The sequence below is a fragment of the Podarcis vaucheri genome (genome assembly GCF_965113315.1).
Source record: "Podarcis vaucheri genome assembly, chromosome: 15".
In the NCBI taxonomy this organism is placed as follows: domain Eukaryota; kingdom Metazoa; phylum Chordata; class Lepidosauria; order Squamata; family Lacertidae; genus Podarcis; species Podarcis vaucheri.
This window is the reverse complement of record NC_138753.1, coordinates 22,108,862-22,131,114: the sequence shown is the minus strand read 5'-3', so window position 1 is coordinate 22,131,114 and position 22,253 is coordinate 22,108,862. Positions and strand designations below refer to the sequence as shown.

General features: G+C 46.0%; 1 protein-coding gene across 9 annotated transcripts in view; it reads left to right on the top strand.

Annotated features, from left to right (window-relative positions):
- GRAMD1B (GRAM domain containing 1B) overlaps positions 1-20,454 on the top strand; it is a 216,095-nt gene extending 195,641 nt beyond the window's left edge. For all 9 annotated transcript variants that reach the window (XM_082200951.1, XM_082200950.1, XM_082200953.1 and 6 more), the window contains 10 exons: positions 1,242-1,428; positions 2,762-2,905; positions 5,223-5,341; positions 6,357-6,499; positions 7,847-7,950; positions 9,616-9,819; positions 11,037-11,127; positions 15,321-15,428; positions 16,168-16,285; positions 17,396-20,454. In XM_082200951.1, coding sequence (XP_082057077.1) covers positions 1,242-1,428; positions 2,762-2,905; positions 5,223-5,341; positions 6,357-6,499; positions 7,847-7,950; positions 9,616-9,819; positions 11,037-11,127; positions 15,321-15,428; positions 16,168-16,285; positions 17,396-17,485 — 1,308 coding nt within the window. In that variant the 3' untranslated portion in view covers positions 17,486-20,454. The remainder of the gene's footprint in view (positions 1-1,241; positions 1,429-2,761; positions 2,906-5,222; positions 5,342-6,356; positions 6,500-7,846; positions 7,951-9,615; positions 9,820-11,036; positions 11,128-15,320; positions 15,429-16,167; positions 16,286-17,395) is intronic.
- Positions 20,455-22,253: the final 1,799 nt, after the last annotated feature.

The window sequence follows — 22,253 nt, the reverse complement described above, 5'->3', positions numbered from 1 at the left end:
AAAGCTGGGTGCTGAAACATTTTCTCACAAAGACCTGCCCACATCCTCAGAGCGCATTCCTCAAACGGCATGGCCAGTTCCTTCTCACTCAGTTGCCTTCTCAGCGCCATAGTCTCAGTGTCGTTCAGAACAATGTCCTCTCCCTAGACAGTCTTTTCCTTTCCTATTGTAAATTCAGGGCAGGTAAAATAAAGTCCTTCTTCCCGCAGCGTATAGTTAAACTATGGAACTCGCTCCCACAGGATGCAGTAAAGGCCACCAACTTTGATGGCTTTAAAAGAGGATTGGACAAATTCATGGAGGGCAAGGCTATCAACATCTACCAGCCACGTGGCTATGCTCTAACTCCACTGCCTTCTGCCAGGGCCCGGCTTGCCAGTTTCCCATGGGCAACTTGGTGGCTACTGTGGACTGCATGAGCCACTGCAGGGCTCTTTGTAGGTTTTTATGATCTTACTGCTTACTTTTCTAATTTTATTTTTAAAAAATATTCCTCTCTTCTCTCATTCCCCCCTTCTTTTTTCAGTTTTGCATGGAAAACTTGTGCTTCCTCAATGCTTCCATGTACATTGGCCAGAATGGCCAAAACATCTAGGGGGCTCCACATTTTCCCCATCCCTACCATAAGTATACAACAGGAAGGTGCCCCAATATAAATGGATGTAATAAGAACATCTTGCATATAGTGTGATGGTTGCATATGTTTGTACCCCTGTGTGCATAAGAGCACCAGAAGAGTTCCAGCTGAAGGTCTGCCTGGTCCACCAACCTTCTTCCCACAATGGCTGATCAGATGCCTCTAGGAATCCCATCAGCAGGCCATGGAAGTCAACAACTCCCCTCTCCTGTTTTTGCTTTCCAACAGCTGGTATTCAATGTCATACGGCCTCTGAGCACTGAAGCTCCAATTATCCCTTTTTGCTAATATCCATTGATGGACCTTCCTTGAAGGATTTATCTAATCCCCTTCTAAGGACACAGGTCAATATAAGTAAGAATTGCATTTGGCCCCAGGCTCTTTGAAACTCGCGCTGTAGTCCCACAGGTTGCAAAACCATCTTAGTCCACACAGAAAGGGAATCGTGCCGCTTTTTATGGAGCAAGCCTAGGTCTTTCCGTTTCCACAGGGAACAATGGGAAATCGCTCACCTTGACCCTATAGAGTTTCAGCCATGCCTGACAAGCCTCAGCATCACCCTTAAGGCAGCAGTAACACCATGATCTTTCTTGCACCCTTCCAGTATGAAGGAGTAGTTCCCGAGGAAGAGGAGGTCATTGACGTCCCCTCAGAGAAGGAGCTGACAATCGCAAACCTTATTGGAGACAAGATTGAGATCATTGCCCCCATTAATTCCCCCTCCCTGGACTTCAATGACAATGAGGACATTCCAACTGAACTCAGCGATTCCTCGGAAACTCACGATGAAGGTGTGTGACTGGCGGCTGCAGGTATTGTGGTGGGTTTAACACAGGCATCCCCAAACTCGGCCCTCCAGATGTTTTGGGACTACAATTCCCATCATCCCTGACCACTGGTCCTGTTAGCTAGGGATGATGGGAGTTGTAGTCCCAAAACATCTGGAGACCCAAGTTTGGGGGTGCCTGGTTTAACAGCTCCTGTAAGTGTCCTCCGCCCCCCATCTTAAATACTACAGTGGTACCTCGGGTTACAGACACTTCAGGTTACAGACACTTCAGGTTACAGACTCCGCTAACCCAGAAATAGTACCTCGGGTTAAGAACTTTACTTCAGGATGAGAACAGAAATCGCGCGGCAGCGGGAGGCCCTGTTAGCTAAAGTGGTACCTCAGGTTAAGAACAGTTTCAGGTTAAGAACAGACCTCCATAACTAATTAAGTTCTTAACCCTAGGTACCACTGTAGGAAAACTAATTTGGAAGGCTCAGGACTTCCAAGCTCAAAGTCCATCTGCTGGATTTCCAATGATGTTTAATATTCCTTTGTTCTTCTCTAGGTCGCATGTATTGCTTGATTACTTTTAGAGTTTGCATCATCATTAAGTTAATGGTTAGACAGTCTCAGCACTGTCCACCAAAAGCAACTCCCAGACAAGTCTTCATTCATTTCATTAAGGCTTGTGCAGGAGATGTTCCTAGATTAGTAGGGGGTGGGATTCACATGAGACTTTTTAAATTGATTTCATAATATAACCAGATAAGTAATAGCATAAAGTCAACTTAGTGTATAAAAGCAAGGCAAGGCATACAAAATTATAAGCATGAGGAATAATTACACCCAGAAGTAACCCAATACAGCCATATTTCTCTAGATGATGCAGGGAGATGTTGTTGCATATCCAGATCTGAAACGTAAGAAATAAAATACCACCAAACAGAATAGAAATGTTCAGGGTCAGCCTTCTCTTTGGAGACATGTAGTTCACATGAGACTTTTGACTACTCAGGAACCAGATCAAATGGCAGAGATGTTAGAGCTCATTGAGTCCTCCTGAAGATCTCCTCTCACCTTTTGCATTCATGGATCACTTTCTGAAGGGATCTCACAATCTTTCCCTACATGGAAATGTGACATCAGGTTTACTTAACTGTTTCAGGGATGAATCTGTGAGCATGGTCAGAGTTCCCTTTGGGGTCCTGCTTGCGGGCTCATCTCTGGAACTGACAATCTCAAAATCAGCGTCATGTTTGCAGGCATCGTTATGTGATCCCCTGAGCCCAGGTGTGCATCCAGGTGTGTCAGGTGAAAGACTGCAACGTTAAGCTCTCTGCTTCTTTATACAGGGGAAGTTCAGGCCTTTTACGATGATCTGAATGGACGGCAGTACATGAACGAAGTCTTCAATTTTAGTGTGGATAAGCTGTATGACCTGCTCTTCACAGACTCTCCATTCTTGAGGGACTTTATGGAGCAGCGGCGGTTTTCTGGTAAGCTTGGGAACTCCTTGCCTTTTACATCAGTCAGTAGTACTCTTTGGCACCGGCTAACATCGTTTTTCTTTAGTCAAGCCCATCCAGATATGTGAAATGTTGACACTTGTCTCAACCTGTTTTTAGCTTCCTGTTGTTGTTTTTTTGTTTCGTTTTAATCTAACTGTTTCTAACTGTTTTTACTGATGATTTCATCATTTTAGACTTTCTGTAAACTGCTTTGTGGTTGTTGTTTTTTTACAATCAAGGGCTATATAAATTTTAATAAATAAAATAAAATGTTGCACATCCGTACTACAAATCTGAATCAGTTTGAAATGTCAGAATGGCATGCCACACAACCAAAGGTCTTTGGGGATTTGTAGTTCTACAGCAGTTGCTCAAGATCACCAGCAAACCATTCTCTATGCCTCTCACAACATCGTAGTTCCCAAAATTTGGGTCAGAAAATGTGGTGAGGAGGGTGATCTTCCTGAATTCATTTTGTAACCTTAACCCTCAGCCAAAGTAACAATGAGGGTTTTTGTCCTATTGCCTGAGTTCTGTATCATGGTTTTTATTTTTTATGACAATGGAAAACCAAGAAGAAGAAAATGTTCTTGCTGGTGGGAAAAGGACAAAACTCCCACAATTCTTCCACCCCACCCTGCCCAGCACCTAATTTGTATTTTATTTGGATCATTGATATCACACGTTTTCCTCCAAGTAGCTCAGATTGGGATATTGACTCGGAAGGGACATTGCCACACCTTCAGCAGAGATGCTCGTGATTAGTGGGGTTCTCTGGAGTTGTTCAGCTCCCCTGGGCAACTCCACCAGACTTTATCAAAACTCCTCCTAAGTTCTGCCAAACCCCTGTGAGAACATGTGCAAGTCTAATTGAAAACCTCCCTGAAAACATTTCCTATAGAGCTTCACCAAAACCTCCCCAAATTCCCTTTGAAATTTCACTTAGATAAACTACAAGTACCTGAAACCCACCTGAGGACAATCCGGCCGATCTCATCAGATTGCATCACCTCACAAATTAGAGGGGCCTCAGTGTGAATCCAGCCGTGGTTTGGCTCAAGTAATGTGAACTTTGGGCCTGAAAGCCCTGAGATGATATCCCACCCACCCCCTCCTCTCTTTGTGGCCTTGGGCAAATTACTATTTTTTGCCCTCAGTTTCCTGTTTTGAAAATGGGAACTTTTAATGGCCCACTTGATCAATGAAAGGGAGAACAGGATTTAGGATAAAAGGCACCACATCGGAGGCATACCAAACAATAAGCCTTCTGTGTCCACCCTGCTGAGTCTGCCAGCTGGGGTGGAGGTGGGGCTGTGGCTTGACTTTGGTCATGGGAGTCATTTTTATTTTCCCCTGGGAACTGCGTTGTGCTTTGCATTCTCACCCACTGGCCTTTGTTTTGAACATAAGAAGAGCCTGTGGGATCAGTCCATTGGCCCATCTAGTTGCACGTCCTGCTCTCACAGTGGCCAGCCAGATGCTGTGATGGGAAACCCACAAGCAAGACTTGAGCACAGAAGCCCTCTCCCCTCCTGTGGTTTTCAGTAGCTGGTATTCAGAAGCACTACTGCCTGCAGCTCATAGCTGTCAACAGTCCCTTATTTGGCAGGAAACTCCCTTATCCCAGCGCCCTGTCCCACTGCTGTCCCTTATACATTATGTCCCTTAAATTTCCTGGGTTTCAAAGGAAGCAGCTCCTCTCCCTCCCTCTCTGCTGGCCAGGGAGGAGGGAGGCTCCAACTGTGTTGCTTGGCTGTGTTGCTTGCCCAATGAGGAGTCTGAGAACAACTGTGGGGTGGAGCTTGCATGCCTTGTGCCGATCAAATCATGCCGCATTGCCTGGGAACTCGCCTTTGCTCAGTGCTTCCCAGAGGAGAGGTGGCGGTGGTTTTCCTTGCTGCATCCCCTTGGCCAGGTTGCTGCGCTGTGGGAACCACCACTTGAGGCTTCGTTTGGCTGCTGGCTGGGCTTTCTGCCTTTGGCTCGGAGGGGCTCAGAAGCTGAACATACCTGTGCCTGAAAAATCCCTTATTTTGGCTGCTGATCCCTTATTTTCGAGGCTGCTGGTCCCTTATTTTCAAATCTGTAAGTTGATAGCTATGCTCCAGCTATGAAGGAAGAGTATGTCCATCCTGGCTGGTAGTCATCAGTTGCCTCCTCCTCCTCCATGAATTTATCTAATCCTCTTTCAAAGCTATCCAAGTTGGTGGCCTTGAGCTCCTCTTGTGGCAGAGAGTCCCAGTGTTTAACTGTGCGCTGTGTGAAGAAGCACTCTTCTTTCATCTGTTCCTCTCTCTTTTCCCAGACATTGTCTTTCATCCCTGGAAGAAGGAAGAAACTGGCAATCAGAGCAGAGTTATCCTTTATACTATCACCCTCACCAACCCTCTAGCCCCAAAAACTGCCACTGTCACTGAGACTCAGGTGAGAAGCCCGAGGCCTGCACTGGGCTGTTCAGCTTGAAGTAAGGATGGTTCAGTTAAGGCCGCAGAGGCCCCATTCACATTATACATTTAAAGCATTACGACATCACTTTAAACAGTCATGGCTTCCCCCAAAGAATTCTGGGAGCTGTAGTTTGCTAAAGGTTCTGAGAGTTGTTAGGAGACCCCAATTCCCCTCCCAGAGCTGCAATTCCCACAGTGGTTTTATCAGTCAGTCACTCTAAACTACAGGGAACTCTAAGCTACAGGTCCAGAATTATTTGGAGGAAACCATGACTGTTTAAAGTGGTGTCATAGTGCTTTAAATGTTTGTCGTAAATGTAGACATAGCCTCTGAGTTCATTCAGACATGGTGTATATTGTATTAATTTTCCTGATAATGTTAGCACTCCTGTCTCATTTTCTAACGTTCCTTTCCTGCTGCAGTAGCTGTTGCATTATGGAACTATGGCTTTTTTACCGATATACCAGCACATCATGCTAAATTTCAATCACACGTGGTGTTGCACAGCAACTAATGTCATTGGACAGCATTGCTACTCTCCCGCCCTGTCCACACATGCCTGCTTCTGTTCCTCCATGTTTTCCCCATGAAAATGTCAGGAAAGAACTGTGTGCTAGTATAGCATCATTTTATGAAATAAATTATGAAATAAATATATTGCCCCAAATTCTGACACTTTACTCCCATGATTTTCCAGGTTAAAGGGGTTGCAACCCGATTTTTTTTTCTAGAATCAAGTAACACTAAAATGAGCATCAAACCCATGCTATACCCCATTAGTTTTCCGAAAGCGACTCTTACATCATGTGAAAGCTCAGATCATAGAACCATAGAGTTGGGTTCATCTAGTCCAAACGCTCTGCAGTGCAGGGATATTTTACCCAACGTGGGGCTCAAACCCACAACCCTAAGAGTAAGAGTCTTATGCTGTATAGACTGAGCTATTCCGTGTGATCACAACCTCTGTCTGTTCTCTCTCTGCTTTCTCCAGACAATGTACAAAGCAAGCCAAGAGAGCGAGTGCTACGTGATAGATGCAGAGGTGCTAACTCACGATGTCCCCTACCATGATTATTTCTACACAATTAATCGTTACACATTGACGCGCGTTGCCAGAAACAAATGCCGACTCAGGTGGGTACAGCAGGGCTATAGACTGTGATAAATGGAGTTGAATGACATCTGCCCAGATAGGTTGCTGCTGCTCATATTTCTAAGCTTGGAAATACAAGTCTCAGAGACTAGTGACACTCAGTTTACTCTAAGCCAGGAGGGCAGGAGATGTTTTTCAGCCAGAGGACTATGTGGTCTCGAGAACTTTCCAAGAGCTGCATGCCAGTGGAGGGTGAAACCAGAGGCAAAAGCAGATAGAGCGACAGATTTAGGATTAAGATGATTATATTGTCACCATCATTGATTTATTCATTGCCTTCTAAAATTGAAAAAATTGAGAAAACCACTCCCGACATCAGGAGGGGGGGGCTGCGGGCTCACGCCCACTAACATCCACGTGGGGCTGGCTGCAGCCCCGTGCGATCAGGGGAATCTTCGGACCGCGTCATACCCTGGGCCAGCCAATCGGCTGGCTGCAGGGGCGGAGCTAGCTGGGGTCATTTAAGGACGGCGTGGCCCGAGAATGCCCCCTTTCCTCTTCATTTCAGCTGCGGTTTCCCACCCACCCTCCCTCTAGGTTTCCATCTGACTTTGCTATGGACCTCGGTTGGTCACCGCAAGGGGCCTGGTAGGAGTTTTTCCACTTAGCTAATTGGCATTGTTTTTTAAAGCCATTTGGTTTTTCTGCCTACCTTGTAGCAAAACGTCGCAACTCCTTGGTTTTGGCGGTTAGGCATTGGTAGGGGTATTATTATGCTGATGAGTCGGGGAGGGAGGAGCGCCATCACCTCCCCCAAATATTTAGGGGTAGCCCGATAAAGGATTCCGGGGGGGCGCTGCCTTGTCCGAAACCTATGGAGGCTAGGGCCTAAAGCGTGCTCCCGAGTGGTGACCCCTCGGGGAGCGCCTAGGGATGTGCATCTCAGGGGCTCCCCCTGTTGGTGTTAACCCCTTCCGGTTTTATCCTGCATAGTCTGATAGGACCAATGCCTAAAGCCAATACCACTCTTACCTGTAACCAATAAAGTTGTGGCCATTTGTTGCCCATTAACCTTAAATTCTGGTGTCCAGTGTCTTTATTTTATTCCAACTGGTGGGGGACGGGAATCACCATGCAACAGCTGAAAACAAAAGACAGCATTTTAATACACTGCTGAAAATGGTGCAAGACCTCTTAAGAAAGACAGACAGAAAGAAAATTCCTTGAATTTGGAGCAAGGAGAGTTTTAATTGTAGTTTCAGAAGGTATACCATGTTTGGAAAACGTTTCACATTGCAAATCCAAAAGCAGGTAATTGGTTGTAACAAATGCTCATGAGGCCAAAGTTAGGGCTCTTGGAAGTGACCTCTTCTTTCTTTCTTTTTCAGGGTTTCTACAGAGCTACGATACAGGAAACAGCCATGGGGGCTGGTGAAATCTTTCATTGAGAAGAACTTCTGGAGTGGCCTAGATGATTATTTCCGCCATTTAGGTGAGATCTCGCTAGAGCAAGGGTTGGGGAATCTTTGGCCCTCCAGATGTTGTTGCAGGCCAACTCCCATCAGCTTCAGCCAGCCTGGTCCAATGATCAGAAATGATGGGAGTCATAAAACAACAGCATTTGGACTGCAGACCACAGATTCCCTGACCCTGAGGTAAAGCATGTAGTTACGTTTCCATTTGTTTGCTGTGATGGCATATGACGGAACTCCATAAAACTCAACCAATGGAGTAGATAAAACCGAGCCTTTGAAACATTTGGGATTGTCAAAAGGTTTCCTTTTAGTATTTTAGCCCTGCATGCTAATACTAAAGGTCTCCATTATTATCCTAATATTATTATATTATTATACCTGAAGGAGAGTCTCAACCCCCATCATTCATCCCAGACACTGAGGTCCAGTGCCGAGGGCCTTTTGGCGGTTCCCTCGCTGCGAGAAGTGAGGTTACAGGGAACCAGGCAGAGGGCCTTCTCGGTAGTGGCGCCTGCCCTGTGGAACGCCCTCCCAGCAGCTGTCAAGGCAATAAACAACTATTGCCTTTTAAAAGACAACTGAAGGCGGTCCTGTTTAGGGAAGTTTTTAAATGCCTGATGCTGTATTGTTTTTAATATTCAGTTGAAAGCTGCCCAGAGTAACTGAGGAAACCCAGCCAGATGGGCGGGGTATAAAATTGTTGTTGTTGTTGTTATTGTTATCATCATCATCATCACCACCAGTATTATTAAAAATTGGTATACTGCAGATCTCAGGGAATTTCCAACATAAAATTACAATATAAAAACCACAAAATACATAATAAAAATAAGAACAAAAGCAAATCAATAACCCCCCTCTCCCACAACATATTTAAAAGGGCACCAGATGTCAAACAGCCAAAGGCCTGGTTAAAGCAGAATGTTTTCCCCTGCCACCTAAAGGTGAATCTCCCTGGGGAGAGCTTTCCACAAATGGTGAACCAATGCAGAAAAGGCCTGTTCTGATATCGCCTCCCTCTGGACCTCTTGTGTATTAATAATAGTATTGGTATTATTAAATGTATTACCCACCCTTCAGCAGCAGGTCCCAGAGCATGTTATGTTGATTTAAAATTCAGAACTAAAAACAGTTTAACAGATTACAACCGAAGAGATAAGAGTGGGCCCCTGAAAACACACATCTCAGGTGTCAATGAGGTGTGTTTTCAGCATTCCCCAAAAGCTATATAGTGAGGGTTTGGGGCACACCTCTGCTTGGAGGGAATTCCACAACTCAGGGGCTACCACAGAGAATGCCCTGTCCTGGGCCGTCGCCACCCCAAAATTCTGAGGGAGTGAGAGGGTTTCTATGGAAGGTGGTGGTGTCTCAGATATTTGGGGAATGTGTTATTTAGAGCTTTAAACACTAACCTGAGGCACCTCAGATTGGGCCCTGAAATGAACTGGCAGCGTATATGTACAGAAAAGCAGCAACTGGCAGTTCTTCGGGTTCATTATATGTAATGTATTTCTGTCCCATGAAGCTACTGGCTCAATGGGGTGGGGTTGGGGAGGCTGAAAACAGGCGCTGTTGTGATGATGCCTGTGCCCCTGACCGTAACCTCCGTTGTGGCTGAAGTGAAAGCGGTGCCTTCTCTCCATGACCGATACCTGCCCCCTCCCCCCGGCTTTCCCTGGCAGAGAGTGAACTGACCAAAACAGAGAGCACATATCTAGCCGAGCTCCATCGAGAATCCCCCAAAGTGAAGGCAAGCAAGCAATCCACAGTGCGCCGGAGGAAGCGGCCCCATACTCACCTGAGGGGGCCTCACCTGGAGGAAGTGCTGAGCCCTGTAACCACCCCCACAGACGAGGAAGCTGTAGGTCGAATCAAGCGTGTGGCAGGTAAGGAGCACCATGTGCAAATGGGGGTGGGCTGGGGGGACATGTTTAGGCTTATGGGATGGGCAGAGGCCCAGGTCCTTCTGAGATAGTTTCATTGAGGGTGTGGAATAGGGGTCCCTGAGGGGAAATGGTTTTCCTAGAGTAAAGTAAAGGTAAAGGGACCCCTGACCATTAGGTCCAATCGTGGCCGACTCTGGGGTTGCGGCCGAGGGAGCCGGCACACAGCTTCCGGGTCATGTGGCCAGCATGACTAAGCCGCTTCTGGCGAACCAGAGCAGCACACAGAAACACCGTTTACCTTCCCACCGGAGCGGTACCTATCTATCTACTTGCCCTTTGATGTGCTTTCGAACTGCTAGGTTGGCAGGAGCAGGGACTGAGCAACGGGAGCTCACCCCGTTGCATGGATTCGAACCGCTGGCCTTCTGATCGGCAAGCCCTAGGCTCTGTGGTTTAACCCACAGCGCCACCCGTGTCCCTTTTTCCTAGAGTAGCGCTTCCCAAATTGTGGCGCAGGGTACATGAAAGGGTTTCAAAGGGTAAATGGCAGACTTTTTCACTTGACTGTATCGTAGATGAAATAGTATTATTAAAACTACCCCGAAATTATCTTTGCCTGAGAAGGGGTAGCCCAATAAGACTAAGCTCTAAAATGGGGCATATGGTTATTGTAAGTTTGGGAAACACTGTCGTACAGCGTTGTTGATATTAGATCATAGCGTGGTTGACCAAAGGAGGATTCTCTTCCCAATATGTATTTATTTTATGGAATGCATAGACCACTTGATTGTAAGGGGGAGGGGAGGAACCATGAAATAAAACTATGAAGTTATCAGTAAAAACAAAACAAAACCACACTTAAAATGACTATTCAAAACATTTTTAAAAAATTTAAATCAGTGAGAAGCTAAAAACAGATTTAAACAAGTCTCAGTGTTCTACATTTCTGGATAGGGACTGCCTTAAGAAAAAAATGTGTTCAGCAGGCCCCGAAAAGAGTACAGGGAAGAAGCCAGCTAGGCATCAATAGGCAGGGAGTTCCGAAGTGTGGTTGCTGCCATGTCAAAATATTGATTTATTACAAATGCAGAATGAGTATTATGTGGCATCTGTAATGATGCCAGTTCTGCAGATTGAATATATGGGACATATGCTTTTGGGTGTGTTTAAGGGAAGGGACTTGACCTCTTCAGTGTAAAACGAACGCTGCTTTCCAGGTTCCACTCAAACACGGCATATCCCTGAGGAAAGTCCCAGCGGCTTCCACCTGCAGAGCGTCTCCAAATTGCTGCTCATTATCAGTTGTGTGTAAGTGATTCTTCGACCTGGTTTGTCAGTTTCCTTGTTCTGTTACTGCGCTCTGTCTCTCCCTCTCTCTCCCCCTCCCTCCCTCCATTTTAGTCTGCAGTCTAGTAGGATTATAATAGTATTAAGATTTTTATTTTTTTATTTTTTGGTAAATTGATCCCTCCCACCCAGATTTTGAGGTATCCCAAGTCCATTCCCCTCACCCTGAATCAGGTCCGCATTCCTGGGGATCCTAGGAGGTGTTTTGGCATTAATAGATGCTGAAGAGGGAGTGGTTGTTTATGTGGGCAGGGGAAGAGCTGGGGCAGGGCAGATGGGGAGGGAGAGAAAGCCAAGAAGCAGCTGTGGAGAGGATTGCGGAATGAACTGCTTCTTTGCCAAGAGTCAATTGGGGAAAGACCCAGCATGTTTGGGAAAGAGGAATTCAAGGGTTGAGAGGGTTCAGGCTTCTGCGGAGCTTGCTTATGGTTGGTGATGTGATTGTGTGCCCCCCTCCTCCTCTCCAGAGAAAAATGCTGTGGCCTGTTTTTGCGCAGGAAGCAGAGGAGTATAACTCTGCAACACATAAGCATTTAAAGTTGTTGTGACGATAATATGTTTTGCTCTGTTTGTGGCGTTTCCTGTTTTTTGTTAAGTTTGGGGACCTTTTAGCCACAGACTGGTCCAACTTTGGAGGCAATAAGTTGTACCAGCTGAATTACAAGCAAGGGAAACCCCACCATCCATCACCTCCCAAGCTTCAAATTCACCCATCCAGCATTTTAAAATGCTGCACCTGTTGGTTGGTCTGGAAGAATGTTTACATTCTTTTTTAAGCAGAACTGTGTTTTTTTAATAAAATAAAATAATGCCAGATAAATTGAACTCTACAGAGTTTTGGAATGACTTGACCATTTGCTGAATAAGACTCTGAACGAACACACACAAATGTGTGAATCTAGGAACTCATCTGCACCATACATTTAAAGCAGTGTCCTACCACATTAGAATGAATCTTTATTTGCGTCAGCCACCGGCCATAGCAATAAAACAACAATACAATATACAAAGAATAGAAATAAAAGGTCAGTTTTATAAAATACATTTTGGGGTTTTGAATCAATAGTTAATGGTGGATCTTATACTGATTGCCCCAGCTAAAAACCTTGCAACCTTTGCTGTCACCTGCTTATCTTGATCTGCCAAGACAAAGGACACTGTGGCAGTGGTTGGGTGACCCGGAATGGACAATAAAAGAGGGGTGATAACCTCATTCTTCAAGTCTTTATAAAGAGTGCAAGCCCAAAGGGCATGCGCCACCGATTTGAGACTGCCATCTCCATAGGGACATAAGCATTTTACTTGTGGAATCTGTTGGAATCGTCCCTCAAGTACAACCAAGGGCAATACATTCAATCTTGTGAGCGTAAAAGCGCATCTATATTTTAGAATTGCTAGGTTATGCAGATAGGTTGCCAGAGAGTTGAAATGGGAAGATGGAAAATAGTCATACCATGGGCAAAATTTCCTTATTGTGGCCAAGTTGTTCTGATGCTCAATATCATTTAGGCATCAACAAATTAGACTGTTTGCTTTACTAAAACCCAAAGTGAGTAGCTGTTGTGGTGATAAACTACAAGAGTGAAGTTTTTGATAGACAATTTTAGTCCAGGCGCTCTTAATTTTTTGTGGCTTCCTCCAAACAATCCTGGGAACTGTAGTTCAAAAACCCCTACCTCTACTCCCCTCCTGGAGCTACAATTTCCAGAGTGGCCTAACTATCAACCCCTCTTTAAAGAGATAATTGGGAATTGTAGCTCTGGGAAGGGAATAGAGACCCCCTAATAACTCACAGTGCCCTTAAAAAATGACAGCTCCCAAGGAGTAATAGTACCACTCTTATTCTGCCTTGGTCAGACCACACCTGGAATACTGTGTCCAGTTCTTGTTGCCACAATTTAAGAGGGATGTTGACAAAGTGGAACGAGTGCAGAAGAAGGCAACAAAGATGGTCAGGGGTCTGGAAACCAAGCCTTATGAGGAACAGTTGAGGGAGTTGGTTATGTTTTGCCTGGAAAAGGAGACTGAAAGGAGATATGATAGCCACCTTCAAATATCTCAAGAGTTGTCACATGGGAGATGGAGCAAGCTTGTTTTCTCCTGTTCTGGTAGATAGGTCTCAAACCAATGGCTAGCTGAAAGTCTAGCAACAAGACTAATTTGACTGGTATGCCGTACAGCCTTAGGTACTTTGTTTGGTTCAGTTGCAGTCTGTCTCTACAAGCTGATGTCTCAAACAGTGCCACCTGCTGGTGGAAATCACAACCATCAGAGGCTCTGCCATCTAAGTCCACATACATAGCCTTTTGAGGGGGGGGGGGCAGGTTCTGCAAATGAGATAAATCAGATATATATCCTTAACTTGCATACCAGGTTTTGATTGACATAAAGGCTTTGTTTCTGTACGTGCAAGCGGTTGTTGTTTATTGGTTCTGTTTGCTTTTGTTTTTTTATGGTGCTCAGGAATTGGGCAAGAGAGTATTTATTTTCATTTACCTATTATCTTTCTACCCCACCTTTTCTCCCAAGGGGCTCATGGTGAAGGCATACATGGTTCCCCCTTGCATTTTATCCACACAACAGCCCCATGAGGTAGGCTAGGCTAAGAGTGTGGCCCAAGGAAACCCAATGAGCTTCGTGACTTTAGTATAGATTCGAATGCTGGTCTCTCCCAGGTCCCTGTTCCAACATGCTAGCTGCTACGACACATGGAAACCATGTCCTTGTTGTTGAAGGATAGACCAGTGACCATGAAGGGGAAAGGGTCCTAAGGCTCCTGGATAGCAGCCGGAAACTGCTCCTCAAAGATGTCTTAGTCTCACCCTTGCCCCCTGTTGTAAAAAGACCCCCTTCCCCACTCCACATGCCTAGTTTTTCTTCTCATTTTGCATCAACTCCCCAAGGAACTCTGTGGTTTTGCCTCTTGACACTGAGTGCTGGTTACATCCTGCCTTTGCTATCCTAAGCTTCTCAGGATTTGGAGTTAGCCGTGCCCTCTGGTACATGGCATGACGAGTGCTGTGCACCTCCCTGCCCCTTGCCCCACTGCCACATCACCAATGTTGGGTGTCTTCTTCTTCTCTCCTCTTCGCATGCTCTGCAACCCCTCTCCCCAATATGTGTCTGTTCTGTGTCCTTTAGAAGAACTACCCCCCTTGCGGTTTTCTCCTCTCTCAACTCTAGTTGTGTTTCTAACCTTCGCCTCCTCCATCTTTTCTCTTCCCTGCTCCCATTAGGATTTGTTTCAGGTACCGTCTCCTCCTACTTCTTCTTCACCTTGATTTCCTCTCACCTGTCTCCTTCCTCCTCCCAGCCTGCTGGACTTTTGCTTTTTTTTTTTTAACGCTGTCTGTCTGTTTGATCTCTGCTCAGATCCTCCTGGGCTGTGCTTCTTTCTCTTCCCTTTTCCGTGTCATTTTGTTGCTGCTCCCCAAAACTTAACAAAGAAGCCCTCTTTTCCATTCAGCTCTCAGGTGAGGGTGGCTCTAGCTGTGCTGCGTTATTTCTGTCCTGCTTTAGAAAGCTCGTGCAGCTTTCTCCACCTGGGCTGAAAGATGCCTCCAGAAGGTGAAAGGAGGGGGCAGCAAGAGAGGAGGGGGCCTCCTTTTCTGGCTCCTGAGCTCCCCCTGCTCCATCTGTTTCAGAAAGGAGGATGGAGGGGAGCAAGTCACTCCAACAAGGGGGCAGGTTCAGCCCAGGGACTCTTGACTTGCCGAGCTCCCAATACTGTATGCATGTTGCGTCAGAAGGGTGGGGACCTTGGGCTCAGCATCTCCTACAAGGTGAGCTTATCCCCACCTTACCCCCAAATCTGCTTTACCCACAAAGGCTCAAGGTGGCTTACAATAAATGCTGGGGTGTCAGGCGGACTAGATGTTTCTATAGTAAGTGAATACTTTGAAGCTCTTCTGCTCAGGGTGTTGAAACTGGGGCATGTCTGATCATGAATAAGATATCCACGGTGCATCCATAGAGTGGGTTCAGCATGCACAAATGCACAGGGCTTCATTTCATCACATAAAAAGGACAGTGCGTATCTGTCTGAGGCTTTTCAGAAAAGGGGTCCTCCTGGTTGTTGGGGCTTTGTGTGTGAGTTGGAAGAAGGGCCCCAGTCCAGGTTGCATGTATTTCATTTTTCTTCTTTCCCTCTCCAGTCTGGTGCTTTTGGTAATCCTCAATATGATGCTGTTCTACAAACTCTGGATGTTGGAATACACTACTCAAACCCTCACAGCATGGCAGGGTCTACGGTTACAGGAAAGGTAACACACCCTACAAGCAATTTTTTTTCTTTTTATAATATTTTTTATTAATTTTAACATATAAATTATAATCCATACCACAAAACTTCACCACTTATACAATCTTTTTTTGGACTTCCATCAGCACCTCTGATGATCCCCCGTTTTAACCACTTCTTATGCATTTCTTAAATTCATATTGCCTTTAATTATCTTAACTAACCATCCTCCCCTTTATCTATTTTTGCAATAGTTCCAATAATTCACCTCACAAAACTTCTTGCAAACCTACAAATGTAGTCTGATCATCACAATTACTTTTCAAATAATCTGTAAATTTACACCAGTCTTCTGTGAATTTCTGCTCCCGCAGATTTCGAATCCTTCCTGTTAATTTATCTAGTTCTGCATAGTCCATTAATTTCATTCTCCATTCTTCTTTCATCGGTAATTCTTCTTGCTTCCATTTTTGTGCCAATAATATTCTTGCTGCCGTTGTTGCATTTAAAAACAGCTTGCATTCTTTTCTATTTATATCACTTCCTACGATGCCCAGTAAAAATGCTTCTGGTTTCTTTATAAATGTATATGTCAACATTTTTTTCATCTCATTATATATCATTTCCCAGAAGCTTTTCACTTTTTTACATTCCCACCCCTACAAGCACCCCTCTTGTGGCCAAACCACCATCAAAACCCAATAATATAAAAAAATCTGCACTGCCTTCCAGGGCTCATCTTTCCTTCTCTGTCCTGACAGGTTACCCCAGTCCCAGACTGAATGGGCCCAGTTATTAGAGTCCCAGCAGAAGTATCATGACACAGAGCTTCAGAAGTGGCGGGAGATCATCAAATCATCCGTGATTCTCCTAGATCAGGTGAGAACTTGCATCTAGAACCCTGGTATGGATGTGACTGACCTTTTTCCCTGCATACCACCAATTGAAATCACAAACCGTTTTGCAGAGGCACAGGGGGATAATTACTCATGGAAGGGAGATTTGAACAGAAAATAAAATGCTCCAGAATCAAGAAGATGGGAAATCATTATTTTTGAACTTCAGTTAACTTGGCTGCTGATCTTGAAGCACAGATTTCCCTTCACCCTCCCCAAGAGAGCCTTGCACACTTTTTAAAACTGAAAGGTGCTATCCCGGGGCTTCTAGCTTTTGCCTTGGGGGTTGTTAATTGCATATCCTTTCTCTAGCAAATTAGAATACATTTGTGTGGCTGCAGACTCTTCCCCCACCCCCCCGGCACCCATATGTCTTTCTGTGTGCTGTAACTTAATGGTGAAGTGTTACTCTGCTCGCGCACTAAATGCACATAGCCAGTGGCTCTGATCCACCAATTTGCTTTCTCTGTGTGTAGAGCATATCCCAGTGTGTGGTGACTTGGAGAGCCATATAAAGGCATCATTCACCTCAGAGCAATCAGCAAACAGATGTTCAGCCATCATGCTGGACGCATGTGAGATGACTGGACCCATGTGCGTGCATGAGGGAGATAGCTATTGTTTTTAAGACAACTAAACTGTGTAGTACCCTCACTTGGCAAGCTATAAGGAAATGGGGTCTTGCCATCAGGAAAGGAAAGCCCTCGGAAAAGTGGGTACTTCAGGGAACCTCTGCCTGCAGAGCTACATCAGCTGCAGGAGCTATTCAATTTCAGTTGCATCTCCCTTTGCTTGTGTGGAGTTTCCTCCATTAAAATGAACAGGGAAGTCTATATATGCAAGTTTTTATTTATTTATTTATTTATACATACATACATACATACATACCCCACTTTTTCCCAGAACCGGGACCTGAGGTAGCTTGTGAAAATTAAAACGGAATGCTAAAAAATCATGCAAAAGATGATAGTTAGAAAGTAACTGAACTATAATTGAATTAAAACAATGTCAAAAGCAAATCTGTTAAAATATGGATTGCAAAAACAGCACAGCAGTATTTGAAAGCTTCCCTTCCCATTTTTTGGTCTTGCAGATGAAGGACTCACTAGTTAACCTCCAGAATGGAATTGGGTCCCGTGAATATCGGCCGGAGCCAGACGAGAAACGGAAATGGTTCCACTAGCAGACAGGAACCCAAGTGCGGCCAGAGGACTGTGTGCAATACATGTACATAGAATATATAAATATATATATATACAGAATATAAATATATATATATATATATTATATACAGATTTTAAAAGAGAGAGCGAGAGAAAAATGAAGCCTACGTACTGAGAAGAGAGAGTGGTGTGTTGATCCGACCTCCAGCACTGGATGAAATGGAGCGTCATCTGGGATAGGGGCAGGATGCGGCCGGGTTGTGCTCTCCCGGCACTGAGGCATTGTGGGAAAGTGCACCCCGTGCCATCCTGGGGCCCTCCCCCACACCTCTCTTAGTATCTGTTTGTCCGTCCGTCTGTCTGTCTCCCTCTCTCTCCGTCTGGGGAGTGTGTGTGTCGGGGGGTATTTCACCCAAAGGGAAGAATCAGAAGGCGTGAGATCCCACCCACTCACCCTCTCCTCCACATTTTACTGAACTCAAGAAGCTGCTTATAGGAGATACTGTCTACTCTGGCTCTCAGGATAGTCGCTGAGGCTGGCAGGATGAACCCTCTTAACTGCTGCTATCACTTTTTTTCCTGGCAAGCTCTGTTGGAACGGCTCTGGGTAGCCCATCAACCAAGTGTTTGCTTCACAGCCTCCTTTTTACAGGGTTATCCTTTTAATGCTGACCTGGCTTGGTGCATGCTTCCCGTACCCCTTTCTGCAACTCCAGTGGAAAATACGTGCCCCCCAGGAGGGCGTAGCAACCTCATTGTGTCCTGGAGCAAGTTTTGCAATACAGGTAGCCAGGGACTGCTTCTTGAACACTCCCAGGTTCAGCTCAGTCCTTGACGCTCATTCTCTTCCATGGGAGGAGTTAGGTGAATGTATACCCCCCTCGTTTTAGTTTGACAGTGTCCCCTTTTGGTGTCGGAGACCCCTCTGATCATTGTGCATTTGCATTTCCATCTATGTATATTGTAGGAAACTGCTGCTTCACTGAAAGGGCTATACACATATATCCTTACCGGACTGGGGGGTGGGTCCCAAAGCAAGTTTCACATAAAGAAAAACCATTCCCCGATTTCCCTCTTCCCGAAAACAAATGAGTTGATGGTACCGAGCTTGGATGCTTGGAAGTCTTCGTCCCGGTTCACGAGCTCCTTTTGCATGGGTTAATTGCATCTTTTGTGTCCCGCTGCATCCAGGAGAAGTGTAGAAAGAAAATCAGCCCCTTACTACTAAATGAGAAAATTGCTACTGCCTAAGCAGAAAAATGGATCTTTTTGGCAGACGCAGCTGCCTCTCAAATGCATGACTGTCTCTAGGATAAGTTATAGGGACTAAGAATAGTCTTGGGGTGATGTTTCAGGGTAGGCAGGTTGGTAGGCTGCTGACGACTCTTTTTAATTAAGTGAAGCCCTCAAACACCCTTTGGTAGCAGAACCAAGGCCAGTGTTGGTGACCTAAACCAGAACAAACCAACCAACCCTGATAACTCTGGAGAAATACAGAGTTTAGACCATTTCCTGGCCACTGCTTTTGGGAAATGACATGCAAAACATCCAATTTTAAGATGCTGGGAACCTTTCAAACAACAAATTAGAATGATCTGGAATAAGTTGAAGTCAAATGACAGTTCTATATTTTAAAAGCTTTCTTTTCTTTTTAAGTGGCAATTATATAAGTCGGGGCCCCAGAAGATTAAGCTCCTGTAGGGTTTACTTTGTTTTGCAAGAAGAGGAGGAGGGAAGATTGTTTTTCCACCAGTATAAACTTCACAAGAAAGTGTGGTTCACTGGTTTTTCTAACATATCCTTGTCAGCAAGAATCATTCCTGGTGGTTTGAAGGACAGGTTGGAAAGGCACCCCCGCCCCACTTTACAGGCTAGGTCCTGGTTCAAGGGTTGGTTTTCCCCACAACTGAGCACTGACCCAAAATGGCTGCCTCCTTATTCCAGTGAGCAACATGTCAAACTCTAAGAGGGTCATGGTTGTTCTTTAAAGATCCTGCCACTGCCCCCATGGTTGGACTGTGTGTTTTGTGAACAGAGTAAGGCACACGGAAGGTGGGGGAGGTGAGTTTTACTTTTCCCCTCTCTCTGAAGTAATGTCCACATTGACCCCATAGAGTTTTCCCATGGCTGGGGAGCTTTGACTTACCGACTGTACAGGAAGGCAATCGATATCCCTGTCAAAGAGCCCTGAACCTGCATGCATAGCTCCTGTGTTCAGAACCACCCTGTTAAGTTTTGCAGAGCAAGCAGATTTGCAAGGACAAAGGAATATCCCTGTGTCTCTGCATGGCGCTGCCCTTGCAGGTGGAGGAAAGGCTTCTGCTGCTCTGGGGAGACAGGATTAAGATCCTAATTCGGTCTTACTGAGGCACATTTAATTTGGTTTTTTTTTTTTTAGGGATGGGGGCCCAGTTACTCTCTAGGCATTGTTGGGACCTCATCTCTCATCAGCTCCGGCCAGCATGACCAGGGATGATGGGAGTTGCACCCTGACAATATCTGGAGGGTCGCAGGTTTCCCCATCAGAGACAGGAAAGATGATGTTTTCTCCCTTTGAACTGAGTTAGAGCATATAATTACCCTCCCTGCTGGATTGGTCATTGCTGTTGCAAGGTAAAGATGTGCTGCCTTCTCCGTATTCTTAAGGATGCTACAATCTGGTTATCATTTGATGAGTTAAAGGTGCAATGAGGATGCAGGATCTGTTGTACCTGTGCTCTTCCTGCATCCCACCCACCTCCTGGCAAACCATTCCTTTGAGGAAGGACATCCTTAGAGGACACTTGCTTTGCGACCGATTAGTTGCATTCTCCTGCCCCCAGTTGATACTGTGATTTCATCTCCACTGAGTTCAGCATAGCTGCAAAGGATGCCAGCAGACCTATAAAGCAATCACCCTTGGGGCACAGATCAATTTGTTGTTCTTTTCTCAGGCCCATTGTCACCTTCTCAGTTTCATTAATTGGACTGACTCAAATACTTTTCTTTTTTTTAAAAAAGCCTAACAAGTTATTGTGGAGGAAATGCTAGAGCTGAACACCCAGCCTGCACAATGGTCTTTCTGTTGCACAAATTGGGGGGGGGGGTGGTTCTCAGATTTTGTTCTCCATGCCCCCCCTCCTAATTTCTTCTCTCATTCTCTGGCATCTCCCTCATGCTTACCAAAAGCACAGGTGACTCTTGTTTTTGTGCCATAACACCCCCTTCCTAACCCCTCCAGATGTGCTAATTAGCCAAATTGGAGTGTTACCACTCACCCTGACTTGCTGAGCTTCAGCTACACACCTTGTTGAGAAAGAGAGAGAGTGTGACCATTTCATCTCTAGCAGATTCTGCTAGGATATATTCTCCCCTCACCACTGGAAAAGAGGCGAAACCTGGTAGCAATTCACCTTTCTATGCATTCTGCCCTTCTTCCACTTCCTCCCCCCCTTTCCCTTGAGTTCCCAGGCTTTTGGCACCCTCTAGGGCAGTGTTTCCCAAACGTTTTTGGGCAACGGCACACCTGTTTACCGGAAAAAAATCTCGCGGCACACCACCATTAAAGCCCCGCCCCGTGACGTCAGCGCGCAGCATCACGCCGGGAGGGACGCACAAAAGTGAACGTTTTTTCCCTTCCCCTTGCCGGGGTGGGAGGAGGCAGCAGAGCGAGGGACTGAGGGACGGCGGCAGCTGAGGCGGCGGCGGCTGTTGTGGTGGTGGCGGCGATAGCGGGCGGAGGAGGAGCCGTCGCCGGGAGTTGCTGCTGCTGCTGTTGCTGCTGCTGCCCGGACATGCCGGCCTCCTCCTCCTCCGCTGTCTCGCGCTCCTCCCTTTTGCGCGCGCTGCCCCGCCGCTCGGCACCACCACCGCGGAGCCGCCCCCGGCTCGACGCGGATCCTCGCCGCCGCTGCCTCTCGCCGCCCGCCTCGCCCGCCTCCCTCCCACGGCACACCAGCCGGTGTCTCACGGCACACTAGTGTGCCGCGGAACACCGGTTGGGAAACACTGCTCTAGGGCTGGCCTGGCGCTGCCCCATGCTTTTCTTTCCTCCCCATGACAGCAGTGTCAAATGAATGCGGCGAGGGAAGCAGACTCCCTTCCAAAGGAATCACATTCGCATATGGCTCAGAGTATCTTCTCTCTCTGACCCATCTTTATTATTATTATTATTATTTTTAATTACCTCACTTTATTTTGGCCAGTTTTTGTTGCTAAGGTTTGAAGGACTGGCTTCCCAACCTGAGCTTTGCATTGGATTTTTTTTTTTGGGGGGGGGATATGGTGGCATAATGTAGCAAAGGATTGGAAGCTGCTTGGGTGGTTTCCCCATTGTTCAATCTCCTCTGGAGTTTGGGAGAGTGATTTCTGTGACTGCTTCCTTGAGAAATGAGCAGCCACTTCATTATAATGTTCCCTGTGTGGTGGTGATGATGACCTTAAACCCACCTCTCTCTCTCCCCCCCCCCACCTTAAGCATGAACATCTGACTTAGTTACTGACAATTGTTTCTCAGATGTGCAAGTTTTCCTGACTACATTTCAACACCTTTATTGGTGGAGGGGTGGGGGGTTTGGGGGGGGAGCGGGGGGGGGAGAGAGACATAAAGAGAACAGACCAGAGGCCCTAGCCCTTCCGCACCTCCCAAATATTTCCCACAGCTGGAAGGGTCTGTGGTAGGAAAACAAAATTCTGACATTGGGCTGATGTGCAGAAGGACACCCCTGGTTGTGTCTGTAGGAGTTGTCTGGCTGTGTCTGTGTGTCTGATTCTGTAACTATAATAAAAAACTTTGCGCTGTGCGCAAAG